Below are 25,182 nucleotides of genomic sequence, written 5' to 3'. Positions count from 1 at the left end.
TGGGGGAAGGAGGGCACAAGAGACATAACAGGCAGGGAGAAAAGGTGAGAGGGAATAACAGAAAGCAGCAGGAGCTGCAGGGAGAGAGAGGAGGAGGAGCCTCTTACGTACCTCTCTATCACTCCAGGAGCCTGGACTGATTAACACCAGCTTCTCAGGGAGCTTCCTGTTTCCTGCTGCTTCCCTGAACCCATCTGAGGAGAACAGGCAGTCAACTGAAGTAGTAGGAGCCAGTTAGACCCCTATGATGCTATCATCGTCCTCACTCAGGCCCTGCTACCAGCCTGCTTATTTGTTCCCTTCAACTGAGTGTTGAGAGCTCCTATAGCTGGCACAGGACAGCAGTCATGAGTGAAAAAAGAAAACGCCCCTCTGGGGCAGCATTCAGAAAAAAAAAAAGAAAAAGAAAGCAAAGGAAGCTTTTCTATCTAAGCAGAAAGGAGCTCTCCTGAGATACATAGACACAAATGTTCATGCTGAGCCTTCCTGCCCCAGTGAGGATGTGAGTGGTGAGGAGATGCCTGATATTTCAGTTAATCAGAGTGCAGGTGACCTGGCAGCTACTTCAGCATCCATATTTCCATCTCAAATGGATGTAACCATGCACATTCCTGAAGAAAAGTGTAGATCAGAGAAGAGTGTGGTGGAGGTGCAAGAAACAGCTGCTGCTGAGTTTAGTTTCTTAGGTCTGGATGATCCAGGACTATATCTGGAGGAATGGAACAACTGGACAAAGCAAAGTCATACCTACAGTCTTACCGGTCAGATGAGGGATTTCAAAACGTTCTGAAGAGTGCACAGAAGTTGGCAGAGGAACTTCACACTGAAGCTATTTTCCCAACCATTGAAGAATACGAGAGTCACCGAAGAAGACGACATTTTCATTACGAAGCACGAATAATCCCATAAGAGACCCGAAACAACAATTCGAAGTTGAATTTTTTAACCAGGTGCTAGATTGTGCAATACAGTCAGTTGAAGAACGGTTCATGCAGCTCAAGGAACACAGCAGTATATTTGGGATGTTGTATGATATTCCAAAACTCCTCACTATACCTGAAGACCTATGCCAGCAATGCAGGGCACTAGAGAGAGTGTTGACACATGATGACATGCGTGATATTGATGCGAGTGATTTAGCTGATGAACTGAAAGCCCTTTCAAGATACATTTCAGCAGGATCAACTTCAAAGGCTGTTCTGGAATATATGTGCACAAATAAGATGACCGCCCTCTTTCCAAAAGCTTTTGTTGCTCTGCGCAAACTTCTAACACTTCCTGTAACAGTTGCCAGTGGAGAACACAACTTTTCCAAGCTGAAGTTAATAAAAACACATCTATACTCCACAATGACATGGGAGAGGCTGGTCAGCCTTGCAACCGTCTCAATAGAGCATGAACTGGCCCAGACTGTGGACCTTCAGCAGAAAGCAGTTCAAATCTTTGCAACCAAGAAGACACGGAAAGCACCACTTTGATTATTCAAACAGATAAAAATGCCAATGTTTACTATGCAGACAAGAAAAGTTACATTTGCTATTCAGGCGTTTGAAAGTAAAGTGTTACTTAAAATTTTTGAACAAGGCATTTTAAGTTGTTAGTTCTCGTTTATTGGGGTAGGTAGCAGAGCTGTACCATGAGAGGAGTAGAACAGGAAAAAGGCAGAATTTAGACCTTTCAAAATTTTGGCCCAAGCAAGGGGACATGGGGGTGTCATTTGAGCGCCCCACCTCAGATGCCAAAATGTTGTGGGCCGTCCCTGATTTGATGGCCTCTCCAGGTTCCTTCCAGCCCTACATTTCTATGATTCAAGTCACACATTACATTCCACATTTGGGCCTCAGTTGAGAGGTATGCTTCCAAGTATAGTATTTTCTAGACACTGTTAATAGTGAAAAGGACAATAGATATAGAGACCTTTACATCTAGCCATTTTACCATTCAGGTACGAGGCTTCAGAATGACTCAAAAAGACATAAGTTAGTTTACCTTGAAGCAGCTGAAAGGGATGAACAAAAGATGGAGGATTACATTCTTTCCAGGAACCAGGAAACTGGGAGAGCTGTCATTTCTACTCCGCTTGCAGCAGTGTTGTCCAGGTATGGAGGAAGTGCATGATTTACACTTACTTCTTTTCTATTTTCCTCTTGCTTTAAGTTAGCTGATTAGTGGAGCAGAAAGTTTTGATGAACTGAATGTAACTTTAATCCATAGAAGTCAAATCTTTGACCCTTGCACAAGCTAGAGTAAACTGAATTTTGCAGGTGATCTCTGCAGTAGCCAAATGGCCTGAACTCTCACCACCCAGGCTGCAGAGCACTAACAGATCTGTATCACGTTGGCTACAGCCCCTGCGCTTCTCCTTGGTAGAGGTTTTGGCCAGTGGATCTGTCTCATCAGACCTGTTGACCATGTCTTAGGCCTTCCCCTGACCCGCCTCTAACCTTCTCTCTGAGGTGTTGCAATGAAATCTGCTGCAGTGCATGTGGAGTCTTTGCCCCACCTTTCACCATTCTGCTCCCCCTTTGCAGTGTAACTGTGGCAGTTTGGGCCCTCTGCATCTGCAGAGAATGCGTGGAGAGGGCTCTCGTTCTGTGGGAGCACCTACCAGTGCTGCTTTCTCTTGGGGACATGCAAGTGGAATCTCCTGTTGGGGAAGCCTGGGCTATTCTTTGAATAGATGAATCACATGTGGTATAGCAATATAATTACATCCCACTCTTGGGGATAAAATGGCATGCTCAGGATCTGCTCACGTTACATCTCATTTGGCTTTAGGAAGAGTTTGACTTGCCAGTAGACTAGACTGCTTTTTGTGGCTTGTAGTGCACAATTCATGTCATTTATAGCATATTAGCTAATGTTTATAGTCCAAAGAGTCCTATAGAACCAGTAATAAGATGCACAAGTTTAAGCCATTACACACAAGTTTTTAAATTTGCTTTTCCCCCACCTTATTTGGGTTATGTTGCAACCTTAACTGTGTTTGAACCTATATATATATATTTTAAAGTATGGGCATCTAGTCTCCTGTATAGCATTTTTTATTTAAACATGAATATGCTAGAATGTATTGTGTGCTATGGCAGAAGTGTCAAAGCCTGTGTGAGTGTGTGTCGCATGGATGCAATGGTGTTTTGTTTTTTTTTTCCCAATTAGTGAATTACCTGAACGAGAAGAAGGAGAAGGAGAAGAAACTCCAAACTTCAGTCATTGGGGACCACCCCGAAAGTATGTTGATATAATTACATTATTTTTTTTTTTGTTTAAGAGACATTTGAAGCCTTGGGGGCTCCAGGAGTTATTACACTCCTTACTGTAGACTTTTCTTACACATGTGTGACTGTTTTCATGGCCCTTTTATTTTAGAGTGCTCTAGAATAGTGTTAAGGTAGTTAGATGCTCTGGGCTTTATTAAATACTGTAAACGTTAACAGATGTTCAGTGGAGAAGGATTATATATTCTGTGTATATGGCTAATTTTAGAAAGCTGCCAGCTTTGTGTTGCAGTTGAGTTGAAAGTTCTCGTTCAGCTCTTCGCTACTGGTTTGAAACGTTACACATAAGAATTCCACTGTCAGGTACATGGGTTACTCTGCTAATCTTAGTGGCATAACTCTGAATTAACACAAAATTTGGTCCAATAGTGTTTGACTTTCAAGCTACCTAAAAATATTTCTAATCTACATACTAGATAGCAAAGTGAAATAATTCCTTAGATATCTCTCTTTCCAGTCAGTGTATGTTATATATCCTTAACAAAAGAAAGGCCATTTGTCAGTTAAGAAGGCCTTGTCAAGGTTATTTCACTTTGTTTTGAGAGACAAGTTTGAAGAGGGAATGGGGGAACAGAGATAAAGCAATTTAAAATACAATTGACAGTATTGTGTAATTCTGAACTATTTGCATAATGTTGCATGACAACAGTTTTATTATCAGAACAGTTTATTTGATTTCTGACGTTGAAATACGGTGGAAATTGTGAATACTTTAATATTTACCTTGAGAAAGGTAACTGCCCTCCAGATAAATGTATATGCCAATTGATCAGATGCGTTTTCTCTTACAGAAAGAATTGGTTACTTTAGCTTTATTTTGTACTGTCTCAAACACATTGGCTGCCTGCAGTACAAAGGTCACGTAACAAGGTGTGATTCAGGGTTAGGCATAATACAAACCTAAAACTTCAGCACAAGTAGAAGCCTAATGTATGTTACCTCAGACATATGACAAACAACTCTAAGATAGTTGCAGGAATTCTTTTTGACCTCTCACTAGTACATTCAGCCAACTGAATATCAATTGAAGTTTTCTGTATTGAAACACTTAATATTAACAAATTAGTATCGCCAGGTTGGTGCAATCTGTTCTCAGTAGAAGCCCGCCACTCCAGAATTTGCTTTGAGTGATAGAGCTCAACTTTGTTTGTCTTGGTACCTATTTTTTACACAGACTTTCTCTGAAGGGAAAGGTTGTAGGAGGGGAAGCAAGTTGGTTTGGTGATAGTTTTGTTGGGTTATATTTATTCACTGATGAGGTGGGTTTTTTTATTGCTCTTACTGTGAGCTCACCTGGAGACTAGCAACAGGTGCTTCTTTTAAACATTATTGCTAGTAAATTGATGAAACCTGAAAAACTATGTTAGATTCTTGGAATATTAAATATTATATATTTAAATCTGTTAATAGTTATACAATTATGTGGCACTGCTTGCATTTTACAGTGTTGAAGTCTTCAGAGAACCTCACATGTCTCTTGGAATCAGTATTGTTGGTGGACAAACTATTATAAAGCGCCTAAAGAATGGAGAGGAACTTAAAGGTATCTTTATCAAACAAGTGTTGGAAGACAGCCCAGTTGGAAGAACAAAAGCCCTAAAAACTGGGGATAAAATACTTCAGGTAAATGCAGATAAGTTTCCTGTTTATGTTTTAAAAAGAGAGCATAGCTTGAGAGCGGTCTAGAAAAAACTGGGAATTAAGCATTGAATATATTGTGAATTTGATTTTACTCCTCAGAGTGCATTGTTCTATCTCTTTTTTTAAAAAGGTCTTGACTATCGATTGCTTCTGTTAGCATCCTATTGTACTATTTCAGAGAAGTTAAATAGGCACTGATTTTAAAAGTGATGTTTTCTGAAATAAAACAAATAGAAATCCTGCTTTTCACACCATTTTTCATGAGCCATTCAATTGAAGAATGTAAGTTATTCTGGAATAGTTGTATGATTTGAGTGGTTCATTCTTCATGCAAGTTTTGTGGCATTTTTAGAGAGTATTCATTGTACAGGCTAGTTACATATTACTTTTGGAGTCCGTCATGTTGGCAGGTGCCTCATTCTTTGAGAGGGGACAGTAATTTTCATAGGTGCCATTATAATTGGACACCATGTTGCAATTTGTTGGATACCATGTTGTGGTTCTTCACTCTCCCCTGAAAGTACTGTGACAACGTGATTCACTAGGTCTGATGCGCTGCCTTGAAGATAGGTGGAGCATTGTGGGGCTTTTTCTCTGTAGTCTTGCTGACTAGGTCCACTGATGGTCCCCTTTTGCCTTGGCCTCTGGCCAGGTCATTTTTTGCCTTACCCTTTTCTGGGTAAACCACTGTTGTCACCCAAGAGTCCCAGGACCTCACAACAGATTGACAGTCCATATCCAGGCTCAAAAATCCTCCCAGCCCTTTGTCTGAGGACTTCCCACTAATCTTCCCAGTGAGGCTGTAGAGGAACCCTGTCCCTCCCTCTGCTCAGGGTTCCAGTCCAGAGACCCTTGTAACAAGGAGTTAAGGTCTGTCTGGTCCGATCTGTTGCTTCTTCCCTGGTTTATTTCCCACATTGGCTTGCCATCTCCTCAGGGAACTCGGATTTTCAATGCAGTGGGGGCCCGGCCCCAGGGTTAAACTCATAGTTCCAGTCCTCCAAAGCAATAAAGGAAATGCAACTAAATTAACAGGAATAAAGAGCAGCACCAGCTTCTCTTTCCTGTCAGGATCCTGGCGGTCTGTCCTATTGCTCTGTGGTTGCAGGCAAACAAAGGTAACTTGACTCTGCTGTGCTCCTTTCTGGGAGCTGAGGATGAGAGGTCTGTAATGCTCCACTGTAAGAAAACTGACTGTCCTTTTTGTGTCTGCTGCCTTCCAGAAGTGATGTGCTTTGAGAGTTGCTTCAAAACATAACTAGCTTATGCTTAGGTAAATTGAACATTTGTGTGATACCAAGCATTCTCTGATTTTATCTGAAAATAGTCTTTGGTAAAATACAGCATGTGCCTTTAATTGTGAGCACCTGAATACTATACCTTTGCCTTGCTTATTCCTCAAAGTGTTGAAGAAATATACTTTATGTAGTGTTTTTTAAAGTATTTTTCTACCCTATGAAACCTTTTGTTGACTTCCTCTGATGTGCTAAGCTTCACTGTCAATAAATGCATGTAAATCTCTTTTAGTAATTTATGAAAAAGACAGATTGTCTAATAATGAAGATACACTCCATTTGTTAGGTGTCTGGAGTAGACTTACAAAATGCCACGCACGAGGAAGCAGTGGAAGCTATCAAGAATGCAGGAAATCCTGTTGTTTTTGTTGTTCAGAGTTTGTCTAGTACCCCAAGAGTAAGTTACCCTTTTTTCCTTTCCTTTGTTTTTTCAAAACTTAATTCCCTTTTAATATGCCTTTTATTTGAAACATGGCCAAACTTCTTTCAGCAAGATTTGGCCATAACCACAGTTTCCAGTCAGAGACCATATGGTTACTTCTTGGGACAGATTCTGGTCTAAATTACTCCAATGTAAATTCAACTGACTGTGTTGACTCAGCAGCGTTTACCCCCACGGTAATTGAATTAGAATCCGCCCCCTTGTGTGTTACCTGGTATTGTAAAAATATTCCTCTATTAGCCAACTGTTTTGTTTTTTTTAAACATCATGTAATGAAACTTGATTGTAGAATAGCATCCTCCATAAAAACTGTGTCCCCAAAGGCTTAAAGTACAATTACAAGCATCAGCAATAATTATCCGAGGGAGGGGAAAAACTAGGAAATACAGGCAAAAGAGAAAACTATCTCCTTGTCTTCTGGGCAGTGAGAAGAGGCAACAATTATAATTTACCATCCCAGAAGCTCATGTGATTCATGAGCAAATACAGAATATCCAGTCAGGCAACTCCATGCCACCAAAAGGCTATGTAACAGAAGACCTAGTGCAGAGGTGGGCAAACTTTTTGGCCCGAGGGCCACATCTGGGTGGGGAAATTGTATGCAGGGCCATGAATGTAGGGCTGAGGCAGGGGGCTGCCGTGTGGGAGGGAGTGCGAGGTGTGGGAGGGTGTGCGGTATTCAGAAAGGGGCTCAGGGCAAAGGGTTGGGGTGCAAGGGGGGTTTGAGGTGTGGGCTCCAATCCGGCGCCGCTTACCTCAAGCGGCTCCCAGGTGGCAGCGGGCCTAAAACCGGCTCCCTGCCTGCCCTGGCCCCGGGCCACTCCCGGAAGCGGCCAGCATGTCCAGCATTGGCTCCTGGGTGTGGGGTGGGGCAGGTGGCTCTGCTGCATGCTGCCCTTGCCTGTGGGTAACACCCCCGAAGCTCCCATTGGCTGAAGTTCCCCATTCCTGGTCAATGGGAGCTGTGGGAGGTGGTGCCTGCAGGTGAGGGCAGTGCCTGGAGCCCTCTGTCATTCCCCTTCTACAGGGGCTGCAGGGACGTGGTGTCGACCACTTCTGAGAGCAGCGTGGGGCCAGGGCAGGCAGGGAGCCTGCCTTAAGCTCGCTGCACCACGGGGCTGGCAATCCCGCGGGCTGGATTGAAAGCGCTGATGGGCCGGATCTGGCCTGCGGGCCGTAGTTTGCCCTCCCCTGACCTGGTGAGTCTCTCTGACAACTCTAACCATACCGTAGACAATCTGGCACCAAAAAGTCCACTCCTTCTTCACAGCCCCATTGAATCTCTGTGTTCTGTGATGACCTGCAGCAATCAAAGTGGGAAAGGAGAATGTCCAAGCAGTGGTGGCAGAAAGCATAGGCACCATACAATGGGCATAGCTGTGATAACGCAATAACTTCTGTCTATATATTTGACCCCTTCTGAGAAGCATGTCAAGAAAACGGAGTCTTTTCCTGAGACTCTTGTCCTTACCCTTCTAGGCAACTGAAAATGGCCTCTGAAAAGGCATAAAGATAATCTGGGACCCTTAATAATTTTGGGTGCCTCTGTTTCTGAGTGCCGAGAATTTGACTTTCAGCATGGCTGAGCGCTGGCAACTCCCGTTGACCAGTGGGAATTGTGGAAGCTCAGCACCTCTGAATATCAGGTTCTTGGTGTCAAAGGTGAGGCGCCCAAACTTAGAATTTATTACGGCAGTTGGAGGGAAGTAAATGACCTCAGGTCACATAGCAAGTCAGCAGCAGAGCTGGGAATGAAACTCAGAACTCCTTACTTCCTTTTGCATGGCCTAAGCATGAGGCCACGCTGCTTCACCAGTACTGAAGAAGATGGAGGCACATTGCCACTTCAAATAGCTGGACATGTACTATCTGCAGGAGTTAAACTTACTGTGGTATTAGCAATATTTCTCATTCTCAGTATAGGGAATACCACAAATGTGGTATAGGTACACACCCCGGTGCTTAGACATCCATTTGTTTCAGTGGTGCCAACTGCACCTGACGTTGGTGTCTCTACTGCCAATAGCCAGGGTCTCAGAGGTGTTTGTTTTGAATTTAAGATAGTATGGTTATACGTAAGGAAGTTCCTTCCCTGTCAGGCGTTCAAAACACTCTCTGATATTTGTCCTGCTCTGCTTTAGTAGTAATTTCTACAGCCTGCTTTGGGATGGTACACCATGTGTCATACCAATCATTCTGTAAATATATGCTATAGTATTCATATTCCTGTGTCATTTTTAACGGTTGCCACAGTGAAATACTATTCTCATGTTGTTTTGAATAACATACCATTATGTACCTTATTGAGAGATGAAGTGTTCCAAATTACATTAGTCAACAAACATTTTACAATATATATAGTAAAACATGGTACTCTCTTGCTTGAGGTGTTCCATTTAAAGGACGTTAATCGGCTCTGAGTAATTCAAGACCAGTCCCTTATATTTCATTTAAGGGTCCCTACAATATATTGAAGAATATATAATGAGAAGAGCAAGAGAGAGAATCTGTTCTTATATATTCAAATTTCAGCCTAAATGGTTTAAGTTTGGCAAAGTTTTATAAGCAACAGAAAACAAGGTCTTCTAAGGGGAAGTATTGGGCAGCCTTAAGAATGGTGAAGGCCAGAGTGGGGAAGCCGGGAGCCTCCTGCCACATTTTTAAGGTTGCCCAGTACTTGACCTTAGAAGACCCTGTTTTCGGTTGCTTATAACTTTTGCTAAACTTAACTCCTCAGGCTGAATTGTTCCATGTCAGGTGTCTGTGCCAGGCTGATTTTTTTTTTTTTTTTCATGATGGTGAATTTTAGGCAAAATGGTTCAGCCATTCTGAGAATGAAGATAGGAAAAAGGAGCTGGAGGCTAGGGGGTAAAGTTCTGAGATTAGATGAGGAGCCTAGAGAGAGAGGTTGGGACTGGGCACTAGTGGAGACTGGGTGCCTGGAGGCCTGGGAATGGGGGGGAGAGAGAGACAGTCATGAGGAACAAGGTGTGTGTGGAGGACTGGGACTGGCTGTGCAAGGAGGTTGGGTGGGACTGGGCACATTGGGAGAGGGAGGACACAGGGACCCAGAGTCTGGAACGGGAGAGTAGGAACTGGCAAGGCAAGGAGACAGGCTGCGATGAGAAGATTGAGGAGTGGAGGCTGGAACTGGCAAGGGTGAGGAGAAAGGGACTGGGACAAGAAGTCACAGGTGTAGAAGACAGGATTGGAGCAAGGACAGGTTGGACAGGACAGGGCAGAAAGTGGCAAACTTGGGGGTAGTGGGCAGAGGACACTGAGCATATTCCCCTCTAGATCCTGGAATGAAACATAAGAGTCATGAATCTCACTATTTCTCTGCTGTCAGCAAATACCTATGAAACCTACTGGCAGAGTGTCTCATCCCACACTAGAGCTGGTCTACATGCAGATTGACAACTTACTATTGTTGTTAGTTACTCCATTTGCTAAAGTGGCAGAGATCTGTGTGGTGGATCTAATGCTTCAAACCTGCTGATGACCCGTGTGGACATCAATATGATGCCACGTGATGGAATTTCTGTTTTTTAAATTCGATTTAAAAAAAAATCCTAAGAAACCACACACACACACATTATGTTAAGGGAAGATTATTAATGTTGTGAAGTCAAGTTATCAGAAGGTAGAAAGTGCAATCTTAATTTGGCCTCCTTGGGCATATGCATCATGATACAGTCTTTAATTAAATGACCACATACTAGTTTTTCCATAGGACTCCTGCTTCATTTAGTGCACTGGATGGATGATGCTCACTTAATGAGAAGCTGTTCAATATTTTTTTCTCCTCATTGTTCAGTGTGTGGCCTAACGTACTGCCACCATTCAAACCCTGCTCCTAACACAGCATTCTGAATTTCCTCTTTGGCTTTTCTCTCATGCTTCTCACTATAGTATCTGAGTGCATCACAAATCTTAACTGATCGTCAAAAAAACCCTATGAGATGAGGGGGTGGTGTTATCCCCATTTCATAGAGCCGGATAGACAGATGATGGTACTAATTTTGGGTGCCCATTTGAGACATTGGACCTGATTTTTCAGAGTATTTAGCATTAGATAGCACTTCATATATTCAAAGCACAACTCCTGTTGTTAGCTTGCAGTTGTGAGTGCTCAGCACTTCTGCAAATCAGGCACCCAGAAAATGAGGAATTCACAATTCGTGATCACTTGTGAAAAGTTTGGTTTCAAGTAACTTGCTTAGAGGGCACTCTTTAACAAAGAGCGGGATAGAATCCAATTCTTAAAGGCAGCATTCAGCTGCGTTAAGTATGTGACTTTCTTTGTCTTCCTGTAGTCTCCTGCCTCTTTCACTACACACCACAGCAGTCTACTTCACTACTCTGCACAATGCTTATTCTCCCCATGGCAGCTCTGTACTATGCCTGAATGAGGCAAGTGTCCGTATGTGGTCATGTAATTAAAGACTGTATCATAATAAATAAGAACAAAGCCTGAATCCAGGTTGGAAAGTCAACCCTAATTCTGGCATTTCCGATTTTATGAGTGCTTGACTGTGCAACTATAGCTATATCTATCTATAATACGTACATGTCTATTTCTTATGTTTTGCAGGTGGTATCTGTGGTACAGTCTAAGATAAATAAAGTCAAGAAAGATCAGGACACAGAAAGCAAAAACAAAAATGAGAAGGTATTTATTCCATTTGTGTATCATATCCAAGCTTTACTGGGTCAGATGATATAACAATGTAGTTTATAAATGAATACCAGGCTTTTTATCTTAAATAAAAGGGGTAAAATGCTACAAAAATTCTATGTATGTTAACTACATTGAGTAATATTTAATATAAATAAAATTTAGCACTTTTGTAGCTCTTTTATCTATAGATTTCAAAGTGCTTTACGAAGATGAGTAAGCATCAGTATCCCCATTTTACAGCTTCTGTCATGGCAACTGCCAGCCACAAGCTGTAAAGTGGAATAATAGTAAAAGTAACTGTGTAATTTCTTGAAAAAAGGTTAATCATGTGGGTCTTTGCACATATTTGATGCTGTTGGGAGTAATGTGTTTCTGTTGAGACAATGGATGCTGGTATATATTTAAGATTGCTTACGGAGCCTTAATTCTGAATTTCCTGGCTTTCAAAATTTTGGATTTTTTTCCTTGTAAAAACTACCGGCCCAAATTTTCATACTTGGTTGCCCTAGTTAGCACAATGCTTTTTGTGTCCACAAACAGAAATGTCCCAGGTGATCTATAGTTGGTTTACAAATGGTCTAATAATCACTTAGAATGAAGGACCTTTCTGCAAACTTAATAATTGGTTAATTAACCAATTGGTTAATTTTAGTGACTGTGGTAGCAGACATACTAAAACAGTACATCTGGTTTCCTATCTCTGTCCTGCAATGCAGCAGTGGCCTTGCAAAATCTCCCCAAATGCATTCTTCTGGAAACCAAGCTGGGGATTGTGACATATGTACCCAGAAGGCTTTGCAACTGAAACAGTGTAGGGATAGCACTATTGTGGATGTTGGCCAGTTCAGCATGGCTAGGTTGCGTACGCTGACCCATGTGTGCTTGAATTTGTTCAATCCTCTAATGTTGAAAGGAAACTCAAAGGCCTTGTTGCTTTAGAAAGTGTTTTGCAGGCTACTTTAGAGTGATTCAGCGTCTGGAGGTTTTCACGTTATCCCAGGAAAGCAAGGAAGCTACAGGTTTCATGGCAGTTAGCAGTACGTGAAATAAAGCAGTTACTATACTCCTTTCTTGGTCTTTGTAATCTAAAAAGCACATCCACTTGCAATTTTGCTGCCTTTAATCTCTAGGATTCCAGTGTGTTGAATACTAAAACAGTAGAAAGTCAATGAGTGAGCCTAACCTTTTTCAAAGCTGTTAAAAGTAACCCTTTATGGGTGCTGTAATGTGATGAGTAGAATATAGAACAGCTTCAATGAATAAGTGTGTAAGCTTCTCTTTAGCTTTGAACATTAATTCACAAAGCAGACACAATGTGCTTCAGCAGGGACAGTCTCAGTAGAAAAAGATGTCTATGAGTGGATTATTAGCGTGCATTCCTATGGGAAATCATGGATATTTCTACTCTAGTCTTCAAAGTGTCAGAAAAGAACTAGGTTTGAAAGCAAAATATCCAGCTTGGAAAAGCTGCTGTTCTTATCTGGGTCATTATTTTTAATTACTGGGGACTTCCTCTGTTACTCACGGGTGCTTGTTCTACTCTATAGTGATTTACATGTGTTAAATAATAATTTTTAAAATAGCCTTTATGAGAGCTGCTTACAATGCTTCGGTTTCTTATGTGAAAACGAAATATAAAAGTTGTGCTGTGTACACCACATAGCTTTTGCCTTGGAAATGGTGGGTCAGTTCAAATATGTGGTGTAGTTAGATGCTCTAGAAGCCCAAATTGCTGAGTCCAAGACACAGTTATGTGAACTTCCACCTTGCCTTCCTTTTTCAGGATAGATTCTATAGCCTGTCCGTAGGTCTGATCCGACAGCCATTGAAGTATCAGTGCTTGGGTATGCACTGAATATCGGCCTGCCAGCCCCACCCCTTATGCCTGAAACAACTCCCCCCCCCCCCCGCCCGAGTCCCTCCACACTGGCCGGCCCACCGCAGGTCAGCCTGAGCCACCCCAGATGCACCACTCCGGGCCACACCGGCTGCCCCAACCCCAGCCGGCCACCCTGACCCTTGGGCCAGACCAAGCTGACCCCGGGCTGGCCTGGGGCCCTGGCCCAGCCCCTGACCACCAGCGGATCACCGAGCTCCAGGCCACAGCTGGAGCTGATCCCCCGCCAGCTTCACCGAGCTCCAGGCCACAGCTGGAGCTGATCCCCCACCGGCTTCAGGATCGGCGGGGGGGTCAAAGTGTGGCTGGGGACAGGGAAGGCTTAGCCTTCCCTGGCCTATGATATCCGCCGCCCCTGCTTCAGTGGGTTTTGGATCAAGCCTTGCAGACAGAGCAGATGTAGAATTGTGAACTGTGCTGTCTTTCATATCCTGCTGGGTGTGTAGTTTTCTAAATAAAATCCAGATTATTGTGTGTTTTCTGGAAGCAGTTGCACAAACTGCGTTCGTTTTAGTCACTTTATAAAGGCTCGGGCAATTTTTTTCTCCTATGAAGGAAATGGGAACTGCAACTCAACTCTTTTCAAGGGGTTTAAAGTTTGTATTCTTGTCTGTTACATCAAGTAACTAAAGGCTCAGTGGGAGGTGCCTCGTAGGCTGAGCCTAGGGAGAGGCAGAGGCCAAAGGGGCACTTGGTTGGGGAGAGTGGGAAAGCCAGAGCAAAGAGGGCAGATGGGAGGACCTTGAGAGGCAATAAGGGAATGAAAGAGACAAGTGGGCTCTTGGAGGGGAGCTAAAGTGAAGGGAGCCATTTTGGGGCAAGTTTCTGGGAGATCTTGTGGGCAGAGGGATACTGGGGGACACACTGGAAACTTGGGAGCTACAAACAGAAGGGGAAAAGAAAAAAGTCTTGTGTGACTTGGGTGAGGGATGACTGGGCCTTTCTGGGGATGAAGGAGAAGAGAAGTAGGGATTTGGCAGAGAAAAGAAGAGTGTATATATGGCACAAGTAAACCAGCATCACCCAGTTCAGGGAGAGATGTGTGAAAGAGACAAGAAGGCGACCAACAATGGAGGTGTTTAGCAAGTGGTTGGTGGTCAAAGAGATCTGGGGGCATGAGGGCATAGGGCGGAGTTGAACTGAAAACTGGGACAGAAACTTTTATACTGGAAGAAGAGAGGAAGGAAGCCAGTGAAAATGACAGAGATTAAGAGTGATGATCTCGTAGCCTGAAGCGTGAGAATGGTCTAGCTGAGGTATTCTGAATTCCCTGAAATTTAGAAGCTACATAAAGGACAGAATAGTCGTAGTTAACCAAGTGATTAAGGCATGAAATAAGTATTTCAGTATTGGCAGTTTTAAAACAAAGTCTAATTTGGCCTGTGTTCTGGAGGTGAATGTACAGATAAAGGAGACGTGGGAATAAAAGAAAATTCAGGGTCGAGGCTGACACCACTGTTTCTGACCTTAGGAGCAAAATTAAGGAGAGTTATCGCAGGCATGGAAAATAATTTTTTACTCAGGGAGAGGACTTAGCTCTTAGGAGCTTAGAGTAGCAGGATGTTATGCAAAAGCAAGGAACTGATTATCAAGAAGAAGTGAGAGTGAGCCAGGGTATAAATGTACATGTCATTTGTGTAAAAATTATATCCAGGTTTTAAGCAATGAGATGATCTGGGGTGAAGTGATGGAGAAGAGGACTAAAATAAGAGCCTCTGGGAATAATTTCTTGAGAACAAGTAGGAAGTGAAGAGAGGGATGTGAGATTGTCTGGCTAATGATGGCCAGCTGGTACATCCCATTCCTGGAGGCAGGCAGTTTCAGTTTTACAAAACACTTTGAAAACCAGGCAGAAAGCTGTCATGGAGAGGCCAATTCGGAGAAGGCCCCTTTCTCATTACTATGTGGGAAATGAGCTTTCCATATATGGCAGTGGACGATGAGCGCCAGCTTGTAGATCCTGGCAGAAAGTCTTTACTTTACAGAGCTGATCCTTGTACCAGTGTGAGTGGATGATGTCCGAGAGATGGTGAGAGAGATTGGGTTAAAAACTGATAAAGTACACAATACATGAGTGCTGATGAGGACCCTGTCAGCAAATGAAGCATAGAGGAGAGTGGCACATGGGAAGGTTTTGGTTCTAAGAATAGTTTTAACAGAATTTCATTTATTGTCTTTGAGCTATATCGATCGTATACATACTACAAATCCATGCCTGGAATTGAAACTTTCTTATTTTGCAACCTATAAATATGCCCCCGATTCAAATGAAATACCAAGTGTGGTCTGAGGACACTGTTCAAGACAAGTGGGAATCTCATTAGGAATTTCTTCAGAAGTCAATGTTTAAATTATCTTGTAGGAACCTGCTGGTAGAGGCTGTACTGTTAAATTAGATATGATCCCTGACTGTTCATAAAATGGAAAAAATGCAATTAGTGACTTCTGTTATTATGTTAAGCTTTGCTGTTGCTGAGGTAAAGTACGAATAGTGTGTGTGCCTTAATCAAAAGCCCACCCAATTTAATTTCGAGACTCCCACTGGTTTCAGAGGGTTTTGGATCAAGGCATGCACATAAGAAGTCCCATTGTCAGGACAAGATGAAATACGTGATCAACAAAATCCCAATGTCCAAAATCCTGAATTGTTGTATGTGCTTTACAATTAAGATCAGGTGCTATACAAACGTGAAATATCTGACAACTCTGGCCCAGAAGAATTTGCAGTCTAATTCTGCTATTCAAAAAAATCCCAATTATTTAAACTTGCAACAATCAAAATAGCAATGGATGCTAAATGGAGATGCTTTTTCTTATTCATGTTTGAAAGTGTGTCTAATTTAGAAACATTTTTATCATTTTATATGCTGCTGCTTTTTGGGCTTGTGCCATGTAACTACCATTAATGTTGTCTCTTTTCAAAAAATTATTGAGGCCCTTTGTCAAGCTTTTCTGAAATCCCACTTTGGGTCAAGATGTAAGGAGTAGCAAATTTACTTAGATTTTATTAGGTTGAAATAGGAGTGTGAATCATTGCTAGAAAGAAGTGAGAGTTTGGAGTAGGATTTGAGGAAATAGGGTGGCTTTATGGCATACAAAATCAGAGGTTACACCAGGTTAAAGCTATTTTAACTTTGTTTCTGTTACAAAAAGTGTTCATAATTTTTAAAACCTTTCTTTAAATCTTGGAACTGCCAGCTAAATCCTACAGCCCCACAGAAAATCAGGTAAGTCCCATACTAATTTTGATGACTCTTCCCAACAAATGTTTTGTTCCTTTCTATGGGTACATTTCTGAACTTGTCTGAACTGCTCCGGTATGAAATCTTACCACTTTTACAGGAAACTCCGGGGTTAGGGGCTTTTTGCTTGGCTTTTGAAAATAGACTTTCATTTTCTTGAATAGCCGAAATTCGATTGTGAATCTTTCACACAACTCACACAATGGAATCTACAGCCAAGAGGTTGAAGTTTATTTACATTTTTGTATTAAGTATGTTGATGTCAGTGAATTGGCAAAATGCTCTCTTTTTGAGGACCTGATCCAAAGCACACTGAAGTCCAATTAAAAAAAATTCCAATTGACGTCAACGTGCTTTGGATCAGACTATGCATGATGATGATTACAAAAAATCAGGAAGTGATGGAACAAACTGATGTTAGCCTTTTTAAAGCCCTGACCAGTAAAGATCTGCTTTGGATATGAAGACCATTACAATCCTTTTAAAGGTTCTGTAAGCTTAATATGATAGGAAAACAGAGGGCACCTTGCTTACCTGGGGCTCTGAGGGGCTTTAATATTGATCTTGAAAGTGCTGAAAAAGAACTTTATAAAAAATTATAAAGAACAAAAAAAGCTAATAAGTGGACTCTAAAGTATAATGGTTCTGATTTGTCACAGGCAGTTGGAAGTGTGCAGTGCAAGTTTTCCATTTCTACCTTTTAAAGAATTTAGAATACAGAAAATGAGTGGCGCTTGGTGGACCTCTTGTCCTGTTTTTATTTTAGAGTGTGTATGTGTGCTTTCTTTTGCTGTGTACATTTGGGAAACTGTTGCTGTCTTAAGATCCTCTCATTAGACACCCTTACTACAAATTGGTGGAATTCATTTGATTTATTACTCTTTTGCTGGCCTCAGTGCAGCACTCCGCTGTAATAATTTTAAACGGACAGGATGATATTTTATTATCTCCTACAATTTTGTATTCAGATGCCATTGCATATTAATGATTAGAATATTTTAACATAAATTTAGATGTAAAATATTTTATGAATCTACGTGCAGGTCCTGCAATGGAAAATATTATTTCAGATCTGATGTTTGATTCCCAAATGGTAATTCCCAGCGATTTAAAAAAAAAAAAAAATTCATTGCAGGCATTTTTGTTGCTCTAATGGCCTACTGTACTCACTGTTCACTTGCTAAAGTGCATCCTGCTATTAGTGGTGTGATTGTAGGGGATGTAATTGAACATAATTTAGTGAAATCATGTAGCTAACCTAAAGCATGCTCCAATTATTTTGAACCTATAAAAACAGTTGCTTGGATGTTTCAGCTCCTGTTTTCATTAGATTCCAGAGTCCTCTTTTTATACCTGATATGCGTCGCTATATGCATCATTATAGGAACTGTCTTTATTTATGTGAGGTAATTTATAATTCAAATTATATTTTAATTGGAACCAAAATATAGATGAAATAGTGTCATATTTTACTTTTAGGAGCAATGAGAAGTTCCATTCTGATTTTGCTTGCTAAGTGTTTTTGATTTTAAACTGCAGCAGGAAATGGTGATGGAAGACGAACAAAGGGTTTAAAATCCATGCTGGGATAATATTTAATGTTATGTTTTTAACCCCTTTCTTAATGGTCACATGTTTGTTGTACTCCACTAAGTAGGTTTACAATGAAATACCAGTGTTGTTCCAGTAAGTAAATGTGCAGTCCATTTCCTATTAATGTTTTCTTTCATTTCTTTTTGTCTTCAGAGTCTCTGAAAATTATTTTTCATTTGTAAAATGTCTTTGAAAAAGAGGAGTTAAAGTGCATTATTTTAAGAAAATGTATTAAACTGAAGGGTATGTATGTACATGGGGTGGCCTTTTAGTGTGTGGAGAAGAAAAGTAATTTATATGGTACGTGGCAAAATGTTTGAAACCTCTTTATTTTGTTTTTCATCCATCAGAGAAAAGTGGGGGCACCACCTCCGCTGAAGTTGCCGCCTCCTTATAAATCACCCAAAACACTCCAGTCAGAGGAGGATGCTGTGGGGGAGGAGGATTTTTATATAGAGGGTAAGTAGTACCACATTTATCTAAGAAGCACATTGTATCTTTAGGGAATATAATCTGTCCGTGTGATGGTGCTACATAGCAGTGACATTGTTGTTACAAATTCTGTGTATGGATTAATTTCCGTCTGCGTGAGTAGTGCTCCATATGATGTGGAGAGCTGGTCTCAAACTTCTCTTTACTGTGGACTGATCTTTTTAAGATGGAAGCTCCTGCCCTTCCAACTGCAACCCTAGAGCATCCCTCTTTGCCAGAGTGCAGAGAGGTGCTTGATTCATTTTTAGTTCAGTTGGTCAAAAAGCAATGAACAAGATCTAAGCTGACCTACAATTTGCAGGGGAGTGTCGCTGCTTGAAGGCAGATAAGATGTTTCAGCATTGTGACAGTAGCAGCTGTGCAGATCAGTTTGAGAACCATCAGTACACAGCCCCTGCCCCAAAGAGCTTGCAGCCTAAATTAGGCATCACGGTTCAGGCATTATACCTTTCTTTAAAAAAAAAAAAAAAATGCAGGGGAGGCTCTCTCCCCCCCACTCAAACCCCCCCCCCCCCCCCAGTGTAAAACCTGGGAGAGTGAGAGAAAGCTATGCATAGAATGAGTAATTAGGAGGCTTGGGTGGAACAAAAGGAGCAAGCGACGTCTATCAGGTCTGTCACAATGGGCTCCTTGAAAGGTAACTCTCTTATTTTGTATAGCACCTTTAATCCCTGAGATGCTATAATTTTCTACAGATATTTCACAATGATTTACGCTTTGATCAGCATGGAAGTGCAGGCATCTATAAATTGGAACACTGTGTCTGTTCAGGAGTGCCCAGCAATGCTTCCTAGAGGTTCAGGACCTGATTTGAGTGGCTCTAGCTTTAGATAAACAGAAAGTAATGACCCAATACGAGTGACTCTCAGGTGACCAACAAGAGATAATTTGAGAATTATCTATATCACACTCAGCACCAGGATAACAGAAACTTACAAAAACTAGTCAAGTGTTGATTTCCTTTCCTCTTGTTCCTCTCCCCGTCACTGTAGACTGGTACTTGTATGTATTCTTGTGTATGGTGGTATGGGTATTTTTTGTTTTGTTTTGTTTGTGGGAAAGCCAGAGGAAAAAGATGCATTTTGCTTTTTGACCTGTAGGTGGTCAGGTCTGTGGCTAAGTCTTGTTCTTGTGAATAGAAGTTCCAAAGCCATAGGACTCTGATGAGGAAGCTCTGTGACCAGCTCCTATGAATTTAATCCTTGTTGTTAGCAGTGCTATTTTGCCTCTCAAGCACAGTTGTTGTTGTTAGCCTTGATCAGAGGCTGAGACAGTCCTCAAGATGGTTTTGGGTCTGTCCCATTAAGATTTTGGAGGTGAGGATCTTGATTGGTTATTCTCTGGGAAACCAGCTAAGGTTATGTCTATATTACCACTTACGTTGGTATAATTTATGTTGTTTAGGAGTGTGAATAAGCCACCCCCTGAGCTACATAAGTGAGACAGATCTAAGCGCCAGTGTGGACAGCACTATGTGGTGGGAGAGCTTCTCCCACCGATGTAGTTAAAGCCACTCGTTGGGGTTGGATTAATTAAGTCAATGGCAGAGCTCTCTCCTGTTGGCTCAGAGTGGCTACACAAGAGAGCTTACATCAGCACAGCTGCACCGCTGTAAACTCCCTCGTGTAGCTATAGCCATAGTACATGGAGCACAGGGTGATGTGTTTAAGTCCACCTCTGTTGCTTAATTGGCGAGCTGCTATATGTTGAACCATTAGGAGCTTTTTCAAAGTTCCTACTTTCAATCCCAAGTACAGAGTGTTACTAGAAATGAGCCTGGAAGTTTTATAAAAGTGTCTTAGGTCCTTATCTGTCAGGTTGGATGAAGCATCTGGGCCAGCTGAAAATGGAAAAAGGCATTGCAGGGTGCTGTAGTTGTTTGAGTACCCAGTATAGGGAGGAGAAATGCCTAGCATTTGACTCCTAGCTCTCTCCAGTTTTAGGATAAATGGACCTTCTGCCTTTAGACCAAGCTATTCAGTCCTTAATCTATCAGCCTATGCAGCCTCCCTTCACTGAGGCAGAGTCCATCCTGAAGCTGGTGTTACCAGATGTAAATCTCAACAAAAGATCCTTGATCCAGCATTGCCTGATGAGGCCAAGGTTCCAACCAAGTGTTTCATGGCAAATGTGTAGCTCCAGACCGCTCCTTTACCTCACTCTCGGTTGTAACATTTAAGCTGGGATTGACATTCTCAATTTAGTGTATCTACAGTCTGCTTTAGAAAGTGCAACCAGGTTCATGTGGGATAGAAGACAGCAAGACAGGATGGTCTTCAGCCTGAAATAAAAATTTCAAAATGGTGTGTTTTAATGACTATTTTCAGAATATTAAAGAAAATGTATGTGGGAGGTTTTTTTATTCTTCTCTTGGGAATGATTTTTCCATGGTGGAGGAGTAGGTTAGTAACCTGCATGCCCCCTGAACAGTGGGTTTCAAATAGATTTTTTTAAAATACTATAAAAGGAAGCCATTTGCACAAGCAATAAATCATGGCAGGGTGTACATCAGTAGGCATTGGTGTGCTGGTTTGGTGGCTGAAAGCCAGAAATGTACACTAAGAATTTCAGAGTAACAGCCGTGTTAGTCTGTATTCGCAAAAAGAAAGGGAGTACTTGTGGCACCTTAGAGACTAACCAATTTATTTGAGCATGAGCTTTCGTGAGCTACAGCATCCGATGAAGTGAGCTGTAGCTCACGAAAGCTTATGCTCAAATAAATTGGTTAGTCTCTAAGGTGCCACAAGTACCCTTTTTCTTTTCACTAAGAATTTGCAGATAGACCACTAATGCACACCTTATTGTAGTTTATTACTAACATGAGGGGTTGGGAGTGGAAGGGGGAAAAAATTAATTAGTTTGTAAGAGTTTTTCTCACGGTTTTCCATAGGCATTAGGAGCTATGTAATTTCATTTGACATTATAATTAAATTATATGCACACATTGGAGGATCATAATTTATCCTATAAAAAGCAAATTAAAATATATACAAAAATAAAAACATTAAGAATGAGTGGCGTAAACCAGACAGACATTAACTCTGGCAAGAGCTCAGAATCCTGTCATTTCAACAGGCATTTTTCATTAAGTTCTCCGTTTTAATTAGAGAATGAAATTGATCTGATTGATTCATATCGGTTTTTACAAATAGTTTTTCTTTTACTATAAAGAGTGGTTTATGGTGATTCAAGCTCTGGTCTAGGACTCAGGATACTTGAGTTCAATTCCTGGCTCTGCCACAGATTTTCTGTGTGCATTTGGGCAAGTCACTTCATCTCCCAGCACCTCAGTTCCCCATCAGTAAGCGGAGATAATAATACTTCCTTCCCTTTGCCTTGTCTGTTTAGACAATTTGAAGTCAGTGGAGTTGAGTGAAGGGATAGGGGTCTAGCTTCATGGTGCTAGTTGCAGGATTCTTGCTGTAGGTTAGTTAGGAGCGCTTAAGGGCAGGGACTGTCTCTTTGTATATGTTTTTACAGGTGATAGCGCAATGAAGCTCTGATCTCAGTTAGAGCCTCCAAACGCTTCCCTAAAGCTAATGTTCCCAGAAATATCCCAACTGGTGAGATGTGATGGCTTATTCTTTTTTCATAAAATCAAATGTGGTCTACACCTTTAAAAAATGTTCAAATACATGCGGTACATTTAATGTGCAAAAATATAAAATTACAAAGGAAACCAAGAAGTCCATAAATAACATCATGAATTAATAACATTAAAATATTAGAATAATCAGATTACTGAATAATTGTGTTTGAAAAAATGTCAGAAGTGTTAAGGAGTAAATTGACTGATAAATCAATTAAGCTAGTGGGGGATCTGGTTGCTTAGAGTTTATTGTCAAGTCCTTTTGGGTGAGGCTGCATTGTGAAACAAGAAGAATAACATGACACACTTTGCAGGGGACTGGAGTAGATAACCTCTCGAGGTCCCTTCCAGTTCTATGACTCTGTGATTTTCGTTGCTGCTGCAAAATATAGAAATGTTTACTCCGAGACTAAGACGAGGAAGCTTCTGCAGTCAAACACTGCCTCTCCAATAGATGTCACTACAATCAACAGCAAATAGCAATGAGGGTTTCAAAGAGTGTAAAGATATGACCAGGCAAAAATAAGTATATAAACCTTTATGAAAGGCTGAGACATTAACAATTTCTAATATTTACAATTTTAATTTTGCTAAATGTACTAACAAATGTATTCAGCTTTGTGTGTCTTCATAGATAATCCAAAATAGCCAGGATTACACAAATAAAGCTGACTTTCATTTTTGAGCTGCATGTTAATCCTTATTTAATGTGTCTCTACACTGCTAATCTTCTCTTTCTATTCTTATTCAGACTTTGTAATTAGCTAAAATACGTAGGTTTCTAGCTCACCCCTAATAAAAGGACCAGAGGGGCACTGCTTTATAATTTAGAGCATCCTTGCAAGCATTTGTACCACATGTGGATACAGACCCTGATGTCCACGCCCTTGCCTCTTTCTTATGTTTTTGAATCATACACGTAAACTTTCTTAATTTGGTGTTGTGCTGCAATATTGAAATTACATTCTCAATGAATTACTGGTAAAATTGTAACTGGGAACATTTGTGTCTGGAATTTTACTATGTACATGTGTATAATCCACTGAACAGATGGTTTCTCTGTGTGTGTTGTGCATATATATTACAAAGAAAGGTTAGAGTATGTTAAAAATGAGTGAATTAATGGTGATACAAAATAACTGAATTACTCATTAGAAAGATTCATCATTTGGAGTAAAGAATGCATAGGAAATTCCTAACATGACTACATTTAGAAACTACACTTATAAACCTAAAAAGAAAAGGAGTACTTGTGGCACCTTAGAGACTAACAAATTTATTTGAGCATAAGCTTTTGTGAGCTACAGCTCACTTCATCGGATGCATATAAACCTGTAAGACTTTTAACCATTTTTAAATGACCAAAATGAGAAATTTAACATCTCTTTAACGTTTCAATTCAGTATTCACATTACAATAAAACCAATGCTGCCTGTTTAAGAGTGGTGGTAAAATACAATCACTGATGAAGTTGAAAATTTTTGCATGCTAATAATGGTAAGATGGTTTTGTGTCTGGCATATAAAAATGATGCAAGAACACAGTTTAGTAACAGAAAATTATAAGATGACACATTTATTCAGGTCCCTTGGATTATCAAAAGTTCACTGATAACCCCTGTAATTTGCACTAAAAGGATGCACAGATATAATTAATGCCATTAACTATTTCTCTCTCTCTTTCTCTCTCTCTGCAGTAAGAGTGGCTCATTAAACACAATATTAACTGTAACTAGCTGTGAAAAACATAAATGGTTATGTTTTTTAAATAGATGTGTTTCTTGGGATAGAGATGTCATTTTTAATGCTAGCAGGGTAAACCAGTGCAACAAACAGCAGCCGTAGAGCATCAGTGGGTCAGATGTGGGAAACCAGAGATTTGCTTCTCCCTGCGTACTTTTATAGGCAGCTTTAATCTGCTGACAGATGTAACTGTTAGCTTGTGGGTAGCTTGAAATTAGTGTAACTGATTGCATCTCATAATAGAAAGAGACGGACAGATTGCCCTTAAGGAGGGAGAAATTCTCAGAAAAATAGGCCCAAGGTCGTTGGAAGAAAGACGAGCACTGAGTCTGTGTATGATGAGGATTTGAGCTGCTTACAGCATTGAATGTTTGTCAGGAATGCAGATCTCTTGAAGTACATGCTGGTACAGCAATGGTACAAGGGGGGTTCCCAGGTAAGGATTCATGTATGTGTATATATATATGTATGCATTGTAGTTATTGCTAGCAAGCCATTTTAGGTATTTTAATGATCATTCAGAACTAATTAAGTCATAAAGGCAAGAGAATAGTAGCACAAACCATTTTTCTCGTCTGAGAGCATGTACATATACTATGTAAGACTCTTAGGTGAATTCAGTACCTTTAAATTATTTGTCTTATGTTTCATTGTAAATCACTGTTATAATATACTTGAATGCATGACACCAGCATGCAAAATTTACAACAGCAGGTCAGTGCTTTAAACTAAAGTATCAGAATTCCTAATACTAAATTTCTTGTTGTTATATGGAATAATCTACTATTTTTCATAACTGTTCTTGTAATGTAGAGACAGATGGCTGAATTTTCTTCACTTTGCCTGGTAAAAATGTGTTAGGTAAATATTTTTAGAGTAGAATAAAAAGCTGCTGGGGAAACCTAAACTGAATATTCAGCAGTTTCATTGTATAAGGAAGCAGAATGGGAATAATGCAACTTGGTAGTAGACAAACAAGAGCTATTGCAATGAAGTGTAATCTAATCTTTGTTGTCTCAAATCTCATTTGATGTTAGGTCTGATCATTTTTTCTGACACAAGCCAGGTATCCAGGTATGAGTATTAAAGCATTTGTCATGAAATATATTTTGTCCTGGTACTTAAAGGTTTGAATATTAAATTCTTCAAAACATGGTAAGGGTGTTGAGAAACCTGATGTGATCTTATTCAGATACTGCAGATGCCTAACTTCTCTTAACTTATTACTGTCGAAAGTAGGGTTTGTGTTGTAAAACTGCATACAAAAGGCATTGCTGTACAAACGGACTT

The 25,182-nt window shown here is 40.7% G+C and overlaps 1 protein-coding gene across 2 annotated transcripts in view; it reads left to right on the top strand.

Moving 5' to 3' along the window:
• The window catches only part of PATJ (PATJ crumbs cell polarity complex component), a 228,617-nt gene that overhangs the window by 96,356 nt on the left and 107,079 nt on the right, over positions 1 to 25,182 (top strand). For both annotated transcript variants that reach the window (XM_084636472.1, XM_084636473.1), the window contains 6 exons: positions 1,946 to 2,099; positions 3,160 to 3,231; positions 4,724 to 4,901; positions 6,501 to 6,611; positions 11,251 to 11,328; positions 18,420 to 18,528. In XM_084636472.1, coding sequence (XP_084492598.1) covers positions 1,946 to 2,099; positions 3,160 to 3,231; positions 4,724 to 4,901; positions 6,501 to 6,611; positions 11,251 to 11,328; positions 18,420 to 18,528 — 702 coding nt within the window. The remainder of the gene's footprint in view (positions 1 to 1,945; positions 2,100 to 3,159; positions 3,232 to 4,723; positions 4,902 to 6,500; positions 6,612 to 11,250; positions 11,329 to 18,419; positions 18,529 to 25,182) is intronic.

The sequence above is a fragment of the Lepidochelys olivacea genome (assembly GCF_965140295.1).
Source record: "Lepidochelys olivacea isolate rLepOli2 genome assembly, chromosome: 8".
Classification (NCBI taxonomy): domain Eukaryota; kingdom Metazoa; phylum Chordata; order Testudines; family Cheloniidae; genus Lepidochelys; species Lepidochelys olivacea.
The sequence above is the reverse complement of the archived record's forward strand: the minus strand, read 5'-3'. Positions and strand labels throughout refer to the sequence as shown.